At 35.8% G+C, this 20392-nt stretch overlaps 1 protein-coding gene across 1 annotated transcript in view; it reads left to right on the plus strand.

Annotated features, from left to right (window-relative positions):
* Positions 1 to 3558: 3558 nt before the first annotated feature.
* Positions 3559 to 20392, plus strand: part of LOC140143889 (ATP-binding cassette sub-family C member 5-like) — a 49691-nt gene continuing 32857 nt past the window's right edge. Inside the window, exons 1-2 of the mRNA XM_072165719.1 lie at positions 3559 to 3702; positions 4364 to 4597. Coding sequence (XP_072021820.1) covers positions 3634 to 3702; positions 4364 to 4597 — 303 coding nt within the window. The 5' untranslated portion in view covers positions 3559 to 3633. The remainder of the gene's footprint in view (positions 3703 to 4363; positions 4598 to 20392) is intronic.

The raw sequence follows: 20392 nt of genomic DNA on the forward strand, positions 1-20392 counted from the left end.
GCTTCACTCTCAACTTGAGACGAGACAAGCTATATATACCACTGTACCAATTTTGAACTGTGCATTTTTATTTTCCAGTGTAAAAATGAATTCAACCAAGCCAATGCGTCAAAACAATGATGATAGGAAAGTTAACCATGGAAACAGTAGAAGAGACTCACAGGGATCATACCAGGAAGCTACACATGCTGTGTACAACCCAACTTATACCAAAATCAATTCGCGCAAGAAAAAGAAAAGGAAAACGGATACAGGGTATGTTTACGAGGGGCAGTCGGTATGTTTTAAGAGTTGACTCGTGACGTCACATGTGGATTGTTTTCATGGCATTTCTCAATGATTACATGAACACTGTACCTTTGTCTTTCAAACAACACATGTAAAAATTATATCACACACATGATTACGTAACAGCGTTAGCATAAAATCAATGGTCTAGAGTCACCTGGTGAAAATGAGTCGTTTTTGTTAAGGGCAATAAGAGGCTGAAATGAGGTATTGTCGTATTTTCTATATTTTCTCGAGAATTACAGAATGGAGAATGCTGCCGTTTGGAACAGTAATAGAACACAAGCTACCAGTTCATTAAACTATGTTTGTTGGGCTGTAAAGGTTTTAGTTTATTTAAAATGCATGGTCAAATATGTCATATTTTTGACAAAAACAAGGCCTTTCTTTCTATAAATATCTTGATATTGCCAAAAATAGCAAACGTGGAAATTTAAGTTTTTTTGCTAGTTCTATTGACTAATCTCCATACATTAAAACGGGAGTCTCCCTAGAAAATATTTGAATCCGTGATTAAAATATAACTGTTATTCTACCATTGTTACATTTATTATACAAAAAGTAGTGGTACAAAGAGAGAGGCCATCGTTTGAATGAGAAATTTATTTTAAAACTTTTCTGTTCATTTCAGGTTGAGATCATCCATAAAGATTCATATGAATATTAAAATTAAAATTTTCATAGCATTTTGTAATGTTTTAGGCCCTATTTACATGGAAGTTTGCAATTTTCGTGCATTTCCACCATGTTGTTTCGATCATCCTACCTACGCATGCGCAGATTGTTGTTTGATTTGCACCAGTTATCATTGCACTGAGTACTAGCTCTCACACATGACCAGTCATTATATTTTAGTCTGTTTCATTTTGGAGATAATTAATGTCATTTGTAATAACTGCTTTTTCGTTTTCACCATTTTTGCAGAATAATTTTGCTTCCATTCAAGCCCTAAAGTTGTTGAAGTTTCCAGACGTCCCATTTCCACCAAAGTTTAATGGCAAGTCTCATATTTTACCAAATGCTAACTGAGGACCTAGTGTTTATTTCTGCCCAAAACTAGCCATATGCACCTTGTACTTTTGCTGTTCTCGGACATTTTAAACATATATATGTGTCTTTGCTGTAATTTAAAAGGCCCGCCTTTTTGCGTGATTTGGCAGTGTCCCTAGTCTATTGATTTTATGCTAATGCTGTTACGTAATCATGTGTATGATATAATTTTTACATGTGTTGTTTGAAAGACAAAGGTACAGTGTTTATGCAATCATTGAGAAATGCCATGAAAACAATCCACATATGACGTCACGAGTCAACTCTTAAAACATACTGACTGCCCCTCGTATGTACTGCAAAAACAAATTTAGCAATATGTAACATTCGTTGAGGATCGATGACACACTAAAATTGTTTTCAAAATTTGATTTCAAAAGGTCACAATCGACAACATATTAGCAACGTAGGCGCTGGTATTTGGTGATTTTGCTTTACCTCATTTGTTCTGCTCTAAATTTAAAGGGGTCTTATCTGACAGAAACTAACATTTTGTGAAAAAAAGAGAAATCTATTCTCTATGGAAATGATAAAATATTGCTTTAAATTGCAGGTTCATAACAAAGAAATAATATATAAAAGAAATTCAAGCTTCAACTTAAACAAGCAAAAGTCTACTTTCACTTCTCTAGGTGAAAAATACACCCTATGGTGCTGCCACAGTACATCCTCACACAATATGACCATTATTTGTTTCATGTAATTTATTTTTATGCTAGCTTTATTTGAAGGCTGATAAAAATCAATTTGAATGTTGCAGGCCTCCAATAGACAAAGCTAGCTGGCTTTCAATCCTCACCTTTTCATGGGTCACGCCACTGTTTATCAAGGGATGGAAAGGAACCCTGAAGACAGAGGATCTAACAGTTGCTTCACATAAAGACTCATCCGAGATGAACAGTTACAGGTTTGTAAGAAATTATTTATTTAACTGTGAAAGAGTTGGACATCAGACTTTTTTTTAATTGATCACTTACATGTAGTACATTTTTGTACAAAGTAGTACTTGATAATTATAATTAGAACTATTTTTCATGAAATGGGCTATTTTAGTTGTAATGGGCTATTCCATTTAAAATCCACACTACCCCTGTGGAAGATTTAGCTAAAGTCTGCCACAGGGGGAGTATCAATTTTAAATAGAATAGACAATTGGGTAACTTCCAATTGAAATACTCACTCCAGTTGTGGAAAATATAGGTAAAGCCATAATACATGTACAGGGGGAGTATTGGTTTCAAAATGATTAGCTCTGACCAATTACATTTGAAAAACATACTCCCCATACTCCCCATACTGTTGCATGCAGAGTACCCCACACACAAAAAACCTTTACCTTATATATTTTTTGATTATGAGTGTACGCAACAAGGAGGCATACTATTAGGGGTAGTGTGGATTTCAACTGAAATAGCCTAATCCACTCATCCCCAATATAAGAAGACATATGGGCAGTGCCATGCAATGCAAGCAGAGGTAAACATGCTGTGTGTCTGACACATATACACAGCGTTTAGAGCAGTAGTAGTGGTTCGCAATGGCAACATATAGCCGGAAAGCGTAGACGATGATGGAAAATCAAAATCAATTTTGGGAAAAGTAGTACACAAACACCTATTAAGTAACAGGAAATTTTCAGAGAAATTGTAGTAGGTCTTGGTCTGACTTTTGCACGATTTAAGAAATACAATAGGCATCAAAACATAATTTTTGGCACTATTAACACAAGTACAATCATGCAAAAGTCTGACCACTTGTCTTGGGTTATAAAGGTTCTTGATTTGGGGGCAGGGTCTTAGCTAGCCACCCGTCTGGCCGTCATTTTAGACGGCCAGTTTGCTCCTGGGACGGGCAAAATTAATGCCTTTGACAGATGCTATATTATAAATTGTATGTTTTGAGAAGCTAATTGACCTTTTTAGTAGATCCAATTTGTAGAACAAGGCCATATCAGCACACATTTGAACTCTTTGAACCCCCAATGGGCTATAGATGTCTGGTAAATGTTTTAAAGGTCAAATTAGGACAGGCAATTGTATTCAAATGACGGGCAACCCTCAAATTCTAGCTAAGACTCTGGTTGGGGGTCAAGATGTTGGTTTATTAACATTTTGACCAATAACTTCAAATAAGCTGTTGAATTATTATATGCATTAAGCCATTAGGCATATACATGTATGCATTTTGCAAGCTTAATTTTTCTCCTCTTCATTTAGGCTTGAGACAAGATGGGCTCATTTACTTACCAAGTATGGAAGTAAAGATGCGTCACTGCTCAGTGCGTTGTTATATGTCATGCGAAGCGGTGTCATCCACAGTACAATTGCCGTTACCATAGGATACGTTTCAGCTATTGTCTCTTCGGTGAGTAACAGGGTACCCTAACTGCATGTTAGTCCCTTCCGAACAAGTTAAAGGTGAGACTAAATGAGAACAGTTTTTGTGTATGTGTACACATATGTTTTACAGGGTGTGACAAAACTGTCAACCCTACATTACTGGACTTCACAAATTTATTGTTTGTTTATTTGTTTGAACGGTCGGTCCGTGTGGAGACAGGCTTGGGTCCTGATGGGATCAGGCTCAAACAAAATGCTGAGCCAAGCTAAAAGCATGTATATCAAAAGTCATGTTTATGAGGTCAAAGGTCATTTAGAGGTCAGCTTAGGCAGTACATGTAGCTATTTCCTCTTCAACCACTCTGCTGATTGTAACTCAAATTGGATCACATTTCTCATGAATATTGATTGGTAACTCTTCACTTGTATAACCCCATGCCCACAACTACCTTTCTTACGTGGATACGGTACCTCTGATTGGTTAATTACATGATATAATCATCTGAGTAACCAATTGAAATAGATCTTGTAGATCCTTCAGTCCTACTGATCATACTTGGCATACCTCTGATTGGCTCAATACATGATAGGCCTCTTTGCAACCAATCAAACTAGTTGTTTGAGGATGATACTTCGATGGGTAGTGCACATGCCCAAATAACTTGTCAATCCATTTATTTCATCAGACCGTCGTAATGCGTAGACTCGTAGCCTTTACACAATCACCTGAACCTGACTTCATTTATGGCTCCTTGTTAGTTGTAGCATTCACAAGTCTCCAGTTCACAGCGGCTACTTGTGTGAGTTTGGGGTATTACTTTGGTGTACGTCTGGCTGGGAGGATACGAGCAGCATTGGTGGCGATGGTTTATCATAAAATCTTACGATTGCGCAGTTTAAAGGGGAAATCTGTTGGAGAGGTAAGCTACAGATGTAACATGCACACACTTATCGAGTGGTGTAGCCAGGACTTTTTCAGTGGGGGCATGGAGGGGGGGGGGGAAGGGGATGAGGGAGGTAAGGCAACTTTCAAGGGTCAAAATGTGATGGAAATGGTTAAGAGCTTAAAAGTACTGGGGGGGCCTCACATATTGGTTTTTTGATAGGGTCTATGTGCCACTGCCAATTCCAAACTTGAGGTTTAGGAAAGAAAAACACTGGGAAACTGATCGGTCAGCCAAAAAGGGGGTCTTGGACACCAATCAGCTGCCCAAAATGGGGGTCTCGGTAACTGGTCACTTCAATTTCGTTGAGAAAGATGTATTTTCATCTCTTTCTTTTCCTACATAGCTAGACTGATATTCAATCAGCTTCAATCACTAGGATCCACAACATGCTCATATATCAAGGCACAGTTCTTTAAACCCAATACATTTGTACATTCATTGAATGACCTATGAAAATTTGGGTACAAAAACTCATAGTCTGAAACTTAAGGTCAAGTTTTGCACTATTCTTGTTTAATTGAGGTTATTGAACTATAACATTGGGATGAGGCCATTGTGGTCCATAGTGAATAGTACTCATTTTATCAACATTCACATCGTCATCTTTCAGTTGCGGAGTAGGCGACCACAACATTTCATTGTGCACAACAATCGTTACCAAGTTCTGATTGGATCATGTCTTCGTCATACCCCAGCACATGTTAGATGTAATAGGCTAAAGGCCCATTCAGTGATCTCAGTGAAAGTGTAGAAAATTATGTATACATTGCATTGAATAACATACATGTATAGGCGTAGATCCCGGGGGATGGGGGGTTAAATTCCCCCAATATTTTGCCAGGAGGAATAGTCCATACAATCATCTCCCTCATTGTTGCCGCATGTATGTGGGTGACCAAATTAACCTCATATATTTGGCCATTTTAGCCCCCAAAGTGCAAATTTTTTCACGCTACGCTCTAATTTATTCCACTTTTGCACAATATTTCATCAGTTTAGCTTCAAAATGGCAACAATTTTCTTGCACTTCACGCACATTTGTATCTAGGCCACTGTTTAATAATGAAGGATAAGTCATTGGAATTGTCTTTTAATAGTACACAGCTTTTGGCTTAACCACCCCACTAGTAGGACATGTTAGTGCTATTACCTATGCTATTTTAAAAGGTGTTTTATGATATTCAGAATTACAAATCACTGAATAGACCTTTAATTAAAGCCTTTTATGTATGATCTTTTTAAATTTTTAAATTGTTCTTTTTTCTTCCAAAATGATCATATGCAATCATTATGAAAGTTCCCACTACATTTGGACGCGAAAAATATCGGGAATTTGCAAAGAAACAACATCATAAACTTCACCTCTATTGCTCGAAATATTTTGCACTTTTTGGATTAGGACGGCGAGTGCGGCCACAGAGTTATTCTTCTACGCAGCCAGTTTGGTTACGCTCCCTCCACATGCACAGGGAAAATATGCCACATAGTGCCAGGTTGGCACTTGCCAACTGATGCCAATGTGGCATTTGCCAGGTTCGCCAAGAAGAATGTGCAAGGTACGCACAACCAGGCATTTGCAGCCACGGGCCAAATTGGCATTTGCCATCAATATCCAGAGTGTCAGAAATCATTGGCATCTGCCAATTGTACCAGGTTGGCAAGTGTCAATCTGGCAGGGGTTGGCATTATCATTTTTGGGTGATTTATAGATTTGTATTATTTTTGAACAAAATGAGATTTTAGATGGTTTCCAGCGGTGGTTCCCAGTGTTTTAGGCTCCATATTGTTTTGAACATACAAAACATTGCATGATCTTTGTTTTCATTGGTTTTTGTAATTTGAATAAATCAAAACAATGATTTTGTATAAAAATGAGCTATTTCTGATGATTGAATTTCTTTTTCATGTGTTTTTAATTTTATTATCCTAATTTATTTTGGAACAAAAATGCAATTTTTGGATGGTTTCCTGTGGTGGTTCCCGGTGTTAGGCTCCAGGTCGTTTTGATAATAATTATGAATTTGCAGGTTTGTACTTTGATGTGTTTTTGTTATTTTTCAAGATTTAAATTATAATGGAACAAAAACAAAAATGCATTTTTGGATGGTTTCCTATGGTGGTTCCCGATGTTTTCGGTTCCGTGTTGTTTTGATAGTAATTGTGCATTGGTTGATTTGTGCTTTCATATGTTTTTGTTACTTTGCAAGATTTAAATTATTTTGGAACATTGAATGCATTTTTGGATGGTTTCCTGTGGTGGTTCCCGGTGTTTCGGCTCCGTGTTGTTTTGATAGTAGGCCTACTGGTGCATTGGTAGTTTGGGCTCTCTCATTTGCAAGAATTAGGCCTAAATTATTTTGGAACAACAATGTATTGTTAGATGATTTCCTGTCCTGGTTCACGGTGTTTTCGGCTCCATTTATGCATTTGTGTTCAGTCGTGAGCTCCCTCAAATGCTGTTGTATGTGAAAGAGCTCTAATGACAAATTATCATACCAAACCAGTAAATGTGCACGACGCAAAAAAAAGTAGATTTAAGATTATTCAGATGAAAAATTAGTGTGTGTTTCAGTCAAAAGTAAGAAGAAACGCCATTATTAAACTTAATTTTTTGTGTGCAATTTAAATAAGACAATCTTAAAAATCACAATGAAAGATAAAACGGTTTTGTACACAATACCACGGAAATGGTGTACATATTGGCATAAATCAACCGGGAGGTTGACAAGTATTGGCGAGATTAAATTAAATGAGTTTTGAAATTTGTAGTCTTTTTTTAAATTTTGTTTACTTTTTTATGGCTTGAAGAACTGAATCGCGTATTACGCAGCCCACCACTCGCATGGCGCAGAGCACCACGCAAAGTTCATTCGCAATCGCGGATAAACCAAGTTGATTGATCGGTGACGCAAAATCACGCACGAGAAATGCATTATTTACGATCTGCATCATTTTCTAGCTCGGAAGGCGCGCGCGCAAATGGCTATCTTCTGAAGATAGCATTGCGGGCCTAATAAAGCAACAGAAAACATTTCACACATTTGAAAAACATCTGTTGTTAGGAAAGTTTGTTTTTGATGTGTTTTGTTTGTTTGTTTTTCCACTATCTACTCAAGATAGCGGGTTTTTTTATAATAAAATAGGCCTAAGAAAGTAAGAAAGGTTGACAATATTTTGTTATCTACCATTTGAAACCGTATGAACTAATTTTTAAAAAAATCAAAGAAGTCGGAAATTTCATTTGGTATATTTTTTGTACTACATGTTTGTTGTTTGTTTGCTTGTTTGTTTGTTATCTACTCAAGGTAGAATTTACGGTGTGATTTGCAAATCATTATAGGCCCTTTGCGACATCACGAATCATGCATATGCTGTCAAAAAAACGCTCAAATCCTACTTACGGCCTGCATCATTTTGTCGGCACTCATAAACGGCTTTTACGGGCTTAATAAAACAACGCAGAAAATATTTCACAAATTTAGAAAACGCTGTTAGGAAAGTTTGTTTTGATGTTTTTTGTTTGTTTATTATTATTTGCCTGCTTGGTAGTTTTTCCGCTATCTACTCAAGTAAAATACAAAGAAATTGAGAAAGGTTGAATATATTTTGTCAGGCCTATCTACTGATGATAGCATTATAAAACCTAATGAAATAATACAAAAAGAAGGAAATTATAAGACTTAGCATGAGACGAGTCAGAAAGATAATTTGATATGTTTTTGTATATTTCATGTTTGTTTGTCTGTTTTTTGTTTTTATCTACTCAAGATACCATTTACAGTGCGATTTGCAAATCACCCGTTATGACATGCATCTGTGAACACGCCATGAGCCCACTTACGGCCTGCATCATTTACGATCTGCATCATTTTCTCGGAAGGCGCCAGCAAAAACGGCTATCTTCTGAAGATAACATTGTGGGCCTAATAAAGCAACAGAAAATATTTCACACAGTTAGGAAAGGTTGTTTTTGAGAGTTTTTTTTTGTTTGTTTGTTTGTTTATTCCGCTATCTACTAAAGATATTTTTTTTGTTGATAAATTACAAAGAAAGTAGGCCTAAGTAAGAAAGGTTGACAATATTTTGTTATCTACTGATGATACCATTTGGAATTGTATGAACCAACAATTTCTTGTTTGTTTGTTATCTACTCAAGGTAGAATTTACGGTGTGATTTATGGCACCAAGCATCATCTGCTCAAAAACCCGCTCAAAGTCTATTTACGGCCAGAAAATATTTCACAAATTTAGAAAACGTCTATCAGGAAAGTTTGTTTTGATGTTTTTTGTTTTTTTATTTATTTATTTGTTTACTTGTTAGTTTTTCCGCAAGTAAAATACAAAAAAATTGAGAAAGGTTGTTCGTTAGGCCTATTTGCTGGTGATAGCATTTTTAAACCTAATGAAATAATACCAAAAAAGAGGAAATTATAAGACTTAGCATGAGACGAGTCGGAAAGATAATTTGGTATATTATTGTATTTTCCATGTTTGTTTGTCTGTTTTTTATTTGTTTGATTTTTACCTACAAAAATGAATTTTTGACAATTTTTGTTCTGTACATCATAACAAAAAAAACACTCTTTCCAATTTTTTTTTAGTTTTTTGATATTAGCCTTATTTTTTGAGATATTGACCATAGGCCTATAAAGCATCAAAATGTACTTTTTAAAATTCACAAACGCCTATTTGCACAAAATGATGCCTAAAATTGGAAATAGGCTAAAATATAAGAAAATGAGAAAAACGTTTCTTAAGTCGATCATGCGTTTTATGATGAGCACAATTGCTTAATAAATGCTGTATTCATTGAGTTATCGTATACCTAAATCGTCATTTTACCGAGAAAATGAACATTGAAATAAAGGCAGTTGAAGTTTAAAGTGGTCACATTTTGCACTTTGATCAAAGATCACAGGAGAATGCGGCATTTCTCGTCTTTCTTCCTTACATTACGTGAACATCGAGTAAATCCACAGCCCCTTGAGAAGTTTGGGCGAAATCTTTTCATATCTTGATGTTAAAATCGGGGGAGAGAACTTGAAAAAAATCACAGTAGCTAAAACGGAGCCCTTTGACCGCAAGGTTTTTTGAAATCAGTGCTTCCGTGGTGCTTCCATAAGATGCGCCACAAGATGCAGATAATCGCTATGCGTATGCGTAAGCGTATCCGATGCGTTAACAAATTGCGCGACTACAAAACGCGATGTGTTGTTCCTCGCGTGTACCCCGATGGTACAACAAAGATTTCCTTTCCTTCTAAAATTCTAAATAGTGAAATAAAATCCATAAAATAGAACAGTTAGAGTTAACAAATCTGGATTATTTTTTCTTGTATTTATGAAAAACATAACAAAGTAAATACATTTCAAAAAAATCAATTTCGCGAAAGAAACAGTGTCTACGCCCCATTCCAGAAAAATACAGAACTATTTTTTTTGCGATTAAAAAAATATTATCCTGTTTTGGCAAATGAAACATAGCTAAATCCTAATCCTTTAGTTAGTCCTAACTGGAGATAAAAGAAAAAGTTCACTATTTCACTAATATCTTGAAAAAGAGCCAAAAACATGCATTTTCGGCATGTTTTCTGACAACCGAGTCACGAAAATCACAAACTTGAAATCTAAGCATTTAAAATCTTCAGTATATGCCAAATTTTGATCTAATTTTCACTTTTTTGTGTTACTTTAATAAATGGTTGCTTTATATAAGAATGAAACATGTCTTTTCCAAAAATTAGAAGGCATAAAATGTTATTATTCTTAGTTCAAGTCTTTGGGCTTGATTATCACAACATACGGAAAACACCCTAAAACGCATGTTTTGGCCCTTATTTTCAAAAAGTGGCTAGATATCAAAATTTGACTTTTATTACTAGGATAATGTTTTTTTTATTTAAAAAAATTAGTTCTGTATTTTTCTGGAATGGGGATTATAGTACACAGCCACGTTATACTCTTACTCGTATGATAAGCATATTTCAGCAGCTCAATGATCTAAAGGTTTAAAAGCACGATAGGAATGAAAAGGTAAAACATAATTGGGGTGTTCTTATGTCAGTTTGTTACAATTTCAACTATTATGAAATTATCAAAATAGAATAGCTAAATTATTTGAAAAGTACATGCTGGTGACTGTTTTCAGGAATATACATGACGTAGGTTAAAATAAATGTTCGGGTAAATGTCAGCAAAAAATATAAAACTTTCTTCAGAACTTATACTAGCAGCTGTAGATTGTGGTTATTTGAAAATGACTATATAGGCCTTAGGCCTACCCGCACCCTAGTCAACACAAAAGTTGACAAGAGTTACCAAATTGAAATTGCGCGGAAAAGGGGTTATTTTTTTACCAGCAGCAAGGACTAGCCTGAATCCTTCTGGCCTCTAATGGCGGCGCCTTTTATTTACCCACAATCTTTCACATTGCCTTAACCTGATGACCGTATGTAGTTGTTGAAAGACTGAAGGATCCAGTCTAAGCAAGGATCGTGAAATTGGCAAAATATGGTGTAGGGTCTATTTAATTTGTTGACCTCGAATTTGCATGAAAAAGGGGGGGTAAATTTGATGAAAAATCATTGCAAAGGGGATCTTTGAAAGATTTGGTTACTCTCGTGGTTGTCAACCTTTGTGTTGAGGGGGTAGGCCTACCTATTTCTTTTACAACCATGAGTAAGATGAGTCGAGTAGACCTACCGTTTGATGGTTAATATTTCAACAGCAGTTTCATTATTGGTGTTATTCGACATAATCATTTTTTCGTTTGTCGTACATTATTTTGTAAAATCAGTTGATTTTGAGAAAATCAGATTTCAAAGTTAATTTAGCTTTATTCCGTGTTAATTTATGTACAAACGAAATAAATAAAATTTGACACAAAACGATGTCGTATACATTTTACAATTTTTAAACTGTTGAACTTTTGTATCACTAAATTGAATATATTATGACGGTTATGACAATGTCAGGTTTCCAAAGATTACATGTAAATAATACATGTAGAACAAAGGACTCGTTGACTTGAAATTGCAGAGGGAAATTTAAATGCAAATAGAAATGGTGCTGGTGCAATATCACTCGTAATTGAGAACAGAATTTTTCACAAATAATAGGAAACATAACCTACTACCCTATTACAGCTTGCTACATAAAATTATTTAAATGTCGGTAAGTATTTAATTTTAATTTTATTCATTTATCAATTCATCTTATTTTCATTTTTAAATAAACATGCGCAATTTATTTTGAACTAAAAGCGCCTGAGGGCAGTTGAGTGATCAAACCGTTGTAGAACAGAATATTTGATTAAAATACTCATGTGTGCAACATCGTTTTTTGGTGTGTTTTCTAAGAATGTATTTTTCGTCCAAACCATTAGGGGAAAGTGGGGTAATGTCGGACTGTGGGGAATCCCGGACACGCCGATTGCAGCTAAACGGAGAATGGTGGCACTATTATACTACCTTAGGGTATTAGCTACCTCAAGGTGTACCTCACGTGTACTACTACCAGCGCTTTGGGTCTCGTCTTTCTTTGTGAAAATTACGAAAAAACAGAAATTGTCATTTTGACTTTTTATCTGAACAGTGATTTATTAGCTGGGTGACAGTTAAAGCGACAAGGGACACAGATTAAGTATGGCTGAAAATTATGTTTGATACTTGATTGTTAGCTGGATGTATGAATTCTGGTATCTTAAAAATGGATTAGTAGAACAAGCACTGAAAAAATAAATCGAGACCGTGAGGGGTAATCCCGACACATGCGTCTCTATACAGATGGGGTAATGCCGGACACTTGTTATTTCGAAAATATAGACAACAACAACAGCCCCCATAGTTGCATGCTTGAGGTAACAGAAGTACCTAATACATTCAGGGATTATCATCCTACTCCACTTTCCCTCTTAGCAACAATCATGTGTCCGGGATTACCCGTGTCCGCATTACCCCATCATTTTTTTCCATTTTGTTTTTTAATTATAACTTATTAACTATAGATGTTGAGTTATTAAAAACTGGTTACTAGTTAGAACATTACTCCTACTTTGCATTGATATGATTTTCACTGATGAACTTTATTTAATCTTGTACCTGTGTAGCCTTAACGAAAGGTGCCCGGGATTACCCCACTTTCCCCTAGAGGTAAAGACATGATTTTTTCACCAATAATAGAAAACATACTATCCTGTTACAGCCTACAAACACAAATTATCTAAATGTCGGTAAGTATTTTATTTTAATTTTTGAAGATGGGTACAGTTCATTTTAAATCACCCTGTATTTTAAGATTATAGCCTATACACGCCCTTAATGCCCTTATAATAAATAATGCCCTTATAATAAATAATGCCACTTAATAAAATACAACGTATTTTTTCTATCGAGATCTTGCACGAACCCAGCAAACACAAATTATTAAAAAACATTTTCTTAACATTTGTTTTACATATTTAATAGAAAACCTAAATTAATTTATTACCGATTTTGACAAAATACTTTTATTATAATCAATGTTTTGTTTATGAATAAAAATACGCCGTATTGATATTGACAGTAAGTTTATATGATTTGTGAAAATGTTAGAAAAACGTATACAACAATATTTAATTTAAGGCACCGTTAGTAGGCCTTTTTAAAATATTATGAAACGTTTCATGATTTTTCTGGAAAGTATTTAATTAAACCCACCAAAATTAGTTTTACGCCTACTTATACACGTTGCTTGTCTGGGGCTATATACGTTTTCTAACTTTGTGAAATATTTTCTTCTATGATTTTTTAAAGATATTAGTTCATACGGTTTCAAATGGTATCATCAGTAGATAACAAAATATTGTCAACCTTTCTTACTTTCTTAGACCTTAGGCCTATTTTATTAAAAAAACTACTATCTTGAGTAGATAGCGGAAAAACAAACAAACAAAACACATCAAAAACAAACTTTCCTAACAACAGATGTTTTTCAAATGTGTGAAATATTTTCTGGCCGTAAATAGGCTTTGAGCGCGCTTTTTGGACAGCAGATGATGCTTGGTGTCGCAAAGGTTTTATTATGTTTTGCAAATCACACCGTAAATTCTACCTTGAGTAGATAACAAACAAACAAGAAATTGGTTCATACGGTTCCAAATGGTATCATCAGTAGATAGCAAAATATTGTCAACCTTTCTTACTTACTTTCTTTGTAATTTATCCAAAAAAAAATCTTTAGTAGATAGCGGAATAAACAAACAAACAAACAAACAAACAAACAAAAAACCCTCAAAAACAACCTTTCCTAAGGTAAGCTGACAATATTATTTATAAGGTTTCCTGCAGTAGAACGGACGCTACCGCATCTATTGTTTTTTTTATACCGCAGGCACGCCGACACAATTAGTTGTTATCAGCTAATCTGTTTTATCATCGAAAAGTGTGAGACTGATCAATAAACACCATCGCATCAACTCAATACGAAGCCTACCGCAGTAAGCTTCCAGCACCGATCTATTTACATAGGCCTACCTAAAGTCACTGATTTGAAACTCTTATCTTAAATCATGTTTATATTGTTAATTAACATATAACTGGTAGGGGAAATGGCCTGGCGGGGTTGAAGCTTTTGGATTATAGCTTTTTAAAAGCCGATTGGGAGCCATTCTGGGCTACTGATTTCTTTGACTCTGAAAATTATAGGACTCATTTTAAAATCGCTGGTAAATTGGTAAAAATGATAGACCCTGGGTATAACGTAGATTGGTTTTCGATTTCAACACCCCTTACCAAACACAACTGCCTAATAGACAGTTAATAGGCAGTTCATAGGCAGTTGAAGACAAATGACTGCCTAATCAAACTATCAACAAGAAGTTGCTGGAAAATTAGGCAGTTGAAGGCCTGTGACTTAGGCAGTCAAAAGAGCTTGACAGATATGAAGGTCTATAATAGGCAGTCACTATATGAAGCTCTAATACTTTGATTTTTATCTAATCAAAATGAAGCTCTAATACTTATGATTTTTTCATCATCAAAATGAAGCTCTAAATGAAGCTCTAATAGGCAGTCAGACCTAATAGACAGTCAGAAGCTAATTTGCATAAGTCATGACCGGTCACATGATCACCAACTGCCATTTCAAATTTGCTGTTGGATTCAACAAGCTGTTCTTTAGACCAGTGGTGTTTTAATGGTCTCTTGACTCTCTTCACACAAATCATTCATTCTTTATGGGGAATGTTATACTACAGATGATTATACACCTGTTGATGCACAGGTAAATTAAAGGTTTGCAGGGTTGCATTGCAAGCAGTATAAATGTTGTAAGCTTATCAACTGCATGTACAGATAATGTGTGCACAGGCTGCTGAATTTTGCAGTATGCACTTGCATGTATCCAAAATTAGTTTTCTGTGATAACCTAAGCTTGCTTTCTAGCAACTGCAAATTGGATTCATATCATTGGCAATAACTGATACGCCTTAAAGGTTGGGGATCGGAGGTATAGTGGTACAATCCCGGGTACAATATGCCGCAAAGTATAGCATGTGGTGTACTGATGGGCCCGGGTTGGCACCTATACTGAAACTTAATTGTTAAAAATTGTCCAGGCCTTGGATTTTAGTTTTGCATTTTACTTTGTGTTATGTCATTACATGGTGTACAATTTATGCTTGGAACTCAAAATCATTTAGTGTTTTTATCAGGAACAGGGCTGTCAACTTTCACACCTATACTCGTATACTCGTAGCGCAGTCTAAACGAGGAGACAGAAAAGCATAGTGTGTGAAGTGTATTAAACTGTGCACACTTTACATACAAAACGAGGAGTTTTCACAGGAATGTGAGGAGGTGTGTGAGGAGAACTTAGCACAAATACAATTATGGATCTCCTCGAATTGAAGGAAATGACGGAAAAAGACGTCCTAACCCTGGAGTTCTCCACTTTGAGAAGCTCCTCAAATTACTGCTTTTTGGGTCTAACCTCCTCAAATTCCTGTGTTTGTAAGCACTCAACTCCTGGTTTCGCACGCGGTGCACACACGCATTGGCCGTGAGTCTCACGCATTGGGTCACTTTCTCACGGTCTCACGCCAGGGTAGTATAATCTCACTCCTAGGTAGTAAATCTCACGCAAAACGCTGGAAAATGAGTAAAATCTCACGCATCATCAAAATAATTTGTTGCTCCTACCCCTAACCCCCCCCGCTTTTCAGATTCTCGAACACCATGGCTCAAATAATGGGTCAAAATGAACAAAAATATGGTGAAAAGATGTCATGTTGACCAGAAAAAGACTGCAAATTGCTTTAATTGTTGGCTGCCTGCTGAGATTTGAGGCTTCATTGAAAGAAATTATGGTATGTCGATTGATTGTCAGCTGAGGGCATGCTACAATCAAACATTCCTCAATAATTAATAACCAAAATGGAAAGTAAGTACTTCGATTCATGAAAACAAGTTTCCACAGCAAATCGGGAGACATCCAGCGATCTTCCTGTAAAATCACAAGCTTCCGCTTGAGGCTGTTGGCGACGGCAAGGAGTGTCTTTTGGAATTGCAGGAGAACGCTTTTAGGTCCGACGGAGCCTTCAAGGAGAGCTGTTTTATAGTGCATTTGCAATAGAATGTAAGGAGAAAATGGTCAACTAAGGAGAGCTAAAAATCACTCTCCTATATCGGATTTAAGGAGAGCAGCTAGAGTGATTGCTCTCACTCTCCTCAAAAGGCATGTCCCTGCAACTGCTTGGATTAGAGCTTCATCTGAGGCAGTCAACTGACTAATTTAGAGCTTCATTTGACTGCCTCAATTAGAGCTTCATTAGAGACTGTTGACTGCCTAAATTAGAGCTTTCATTTTAGGCAGTCAACTGCCCAAATTAGTGCTTCTTTTGAGGTCGATTTACTGCCTAAATTAGAGCTTCATTTGAGGTGAACTGCCTAAATTAGAGCTGAAGGTGAAGGTCTAAGAACTGCCTATAGTGCTTCATTTTGCCCATTTTACAGGTCTAGGTACTGCCTATGTGCTTTCAGGTCTATATAGAGCTTCATATATCAACAGCTTCAAGTGACTGCCTGTATTAACTGTTTAACAGACTGCCTAATAACTGCCTAATGAAGGCTTTCATTTCGGTAAGGGACACCAATAAATGAGCCTAATAGTAACATAATTATAACATTCCTCATGGTAATGTTACATGGGTTATAGAACTGTTTTTATACAGCGAAAACTTCAGATAACTGTCCTGAAAACATTAGTCGCTCGTCGCATGCAATACACGGCATGACGGCAATCCCCTTTTCCGCATTAAAAAATCTGCCATCGCCTCGTGATTTCATACACCCCACTACACGTTTCGCGGTATTTATAGAAAGGAGGGTGCAAGCATTCCCTGCATATTTTTTTCTACGATATCAGAATCAAAAGTTATGCTGAAAAGTATAGTCCATATCTATAATAAATCTTCCCAAGAGAGAAAAGATTTTTATATAATTTTATATGCGGTTAAACTCCTTAAAATGTACTTATTAAAAATTTTAATTAGTATATTTGAAAAACGCTTCACACAGAGTCGGGGTTTCCCCCTTTACATGATAAATGAAAACATTGGGCGATCTAAAACATGCTTCAAAGTATTAATTTTTTAATCGAGTCGTATCAATTTCATGTATATGATCAACCAAGCTTCATTAAGAAAAATAATTATAGTCCTGAAAACGTTTGTGACAATGTACAGTATTTCCTTGTTTTCCAGTATTTTTCAAATTATCCATTTCAGTAGGTTGTCATGATCTGATCGCCGATACACCTACTGATTGAATCGCCGCCCAATTAACATTGTTTGAGCATTCAATGGTATAATGAGCTAATCTGTTCATTCTCTTTACCACTGAAGTGTGTGAATTGTTCTCGATTGACCGGGAACGGGACCGTGTTTACAACTCTATCCTAATTGCGAGATTAAATCAATTACATGGGATTTGGCAGTTCACACATTGGATTTGGCAGCCGTGTTTACAACTCTATCCTAATTGCCAGATTAAATCAATTACATGGGATTTGGCAGTTCACACATTGGATTTGGCAGCCACAAGTCAATAATATTATAATTGCATTTGCCATATCCATTATCACACATTCACACACACACACACACACCCTAGAATCTGTTTATAGTTATATTGACCCATGACTTAAACCAGAGTAAACAATGAACATTGTTTATTCAATGTGCACTAGTGCAGAAGTCCGCCGTACTGCGGTGTACCGCGACTGGTGCCACTACTATCAGTGACCATTGATTTTATCGGACAACTCAAGAGGTGCTAATTGCTACTTACAGAAGTGTGAAATGGGATGAGGTACGCCCCATTTGCAGGATCCCGCGAAAAATTTGCAGTGCGACTGGGTAGGCTTTATAAATAATATTGTCAGCTTACCTAACAGATGTTTTCTAAATGTGTGAAATATTTTCTGTTGCTTTATTAGGCCCGCAATGTTATCTTCAGAAGATAGCCGTTTGCGCGTTCCGAGAAAAAGATACAGAACGTAAATGATGCAGGCCGTAAGTGGGCTTCGTGCGTGTTCACAGATGCATGTCGCAACGGTTGATTTGCAAATCGCACTGTAAATGGTATCTTGAGTAGATAAAAACAAAAAAAACACAAAAAACAGACAAACAAACATGAAATATACAAAAACATATCAAATTATCTTTTGACTCGTCTCATGCTAAGTCTTATAATTTCCTTCTTTTGTATTATTTCATTAGGTTTTATAATGCTATCATCAGTAGATAGGCCTGACAAAATATATTCAACCTTTCTCAATTTCTTTGTATTTTACTTGAGTAGATAGCGGAAAAACTAACAAGCAGGCAAATAATAATAAACAAACAAAAACATCAAAACAAACTTTCCTAACAGACGTTTTCTAAATTTGTGAAATATTTTCTGCGTTGTTTTATTAAGCCCGTAAAGCCGCTTATGAGTGCCGACAAAATGATGCAGGCCGTAAGTAGGATTTGAGCGCTTTTTGACAGCATATGCATGATTCGTGATGTCGCAAAAGGCCTATAATGATTTGCAAATCACACCGTAAATTCTACCTTGAGTAGATAACAAACAAACAAGCAAACAAACAACAAACATGTAGTACAAAAAATATACCAAATGAAATTTCCGACTTCTTTGATTTTTTTAAAAATTAGTTCATACGGTTTCAAATGGTAGATAACAAAATATTGTCAACCTTTCTTACTTTCTTAGGCCTATTTTATTATTAAAAAAACCGCTATCTTGAGTAGATAGTGGAAAAACAAACAAACAAAACACATCAAAAACAAACTTTCCTAACAACAGATGTTTTTCAAATGTGTGAAATGTTTTCTGTTGCTTTATTAGGCCTGCAATGCTATCTTCAGAAGATAGTCATTTGCCCGGGCGCCTTCCGAGCTAGAAAATGATGCAGATCGTAAATAATGCATTTCTCGTGCGTGATTTTGCGTCACCGATCAATCAACTTGGTTTATCCGCGATTGCGATAAAATTACGCTACCGATGCAGCGCAAATGAACTTTGCGTGGCGCTCTGCGCCATGCGAGTGGTAAGATGCGTAATACGCGATTAAGTTCTAAAAGAAATAAAAAAGTAAACAAAATTTAAAAAAAGACTGAAAATTTCAAAACTCATTTAATTTAATCTTCGCTAATACTTGTCAACCTCCCGGTTGATTTACGCCAATATGTACACCATTTCCGTGGTATTGTGTACAAAACCGTTTTATCTTTCATTGTGATTTTTAAGATTGTCTTATTTAAATAACACACAAAAAATTAAGTTTAATAATGGCGTTTCTTCTTACTTTTGACTGAAACACACACTAATTTTTCATCTGAATAATCTTAAATCTACTTTTTTTTGCGACGTGCACATTTACTGGTTTGGTATGATAATTTGTCATTAGAGCTCTTTCACATACAACAGCATTTGAGGGAGCTCACGACTGAACACAAATGCATAAATGGAGCCGAAAACACCGTGAACCAGGACAGGAAATCATCTAACAATACATTGTTGTTCCAAAATAATTTAGGCCTAATTCTTGCAAATGAGAGAGCCCAAACTACCAATGCACCAGTAGGCCTACTATCAAAACAACACGGAGCGAAACACCGGAACCACCACAGGAAACCATCCAAAAATGCATTCAATGTTCCAAAATAATTTAAATCTTGCAAAGTAACAAAAACATATGAAAGCACAAATCAACCAATGCACAATTACTATCAAAACAACACGGAACCGAAAACATCGGGAACCACCATAGGAAACCATCCAAAAATGCATTTTGTTTTTGTTCCATTATAATTTAAATCTTGAAAATAACAAAAACACATCAAAGTACAAACCTGCAAATTCATAATTATTATCAAAAGCGACCTGGAGCCTAACCCGAAACCACCACAGGAAACCATCCAAAATTGCATTTTGTTCCAAAATAAATTAGGATAATAAAATTAAAAACACATGAAAAAGAAATTCAATCATCAGAAATAGCTCATTTTTATACAAAATCATTGTTTTGATTTATTCAAATTACAAAAACCAATGAAAACAAAGATCATGCAATGTTTTGTATGTTCAAAACAATATGGAGCCTAAAACACTGGGAACCACCGCTGGAAACCATCTAAAAATCTCATTTTTGTTCAATAATACAAATCTATAAATCACCAAAAAATGATAATGCCAACCCCTGCCAGATTGACACTTGCCAACCTGGT

This window comes from Amphiura filiformis, unplaced genomic scaffold, assembly GCF_039555335.1.
Source record: "Amphiura filiformis unplaced genomic scaffold, Afil_fr2py scaffold_31, whole genome shotgun sequence".
NCBI classification, from domain to species: domain Eukaryota; kingdom Metazoa; phylum Echinodermata; class Ophiuroidea; order Amphilepidida; family Amphiuridae; genus Amphiura; species Amphiura filiformis.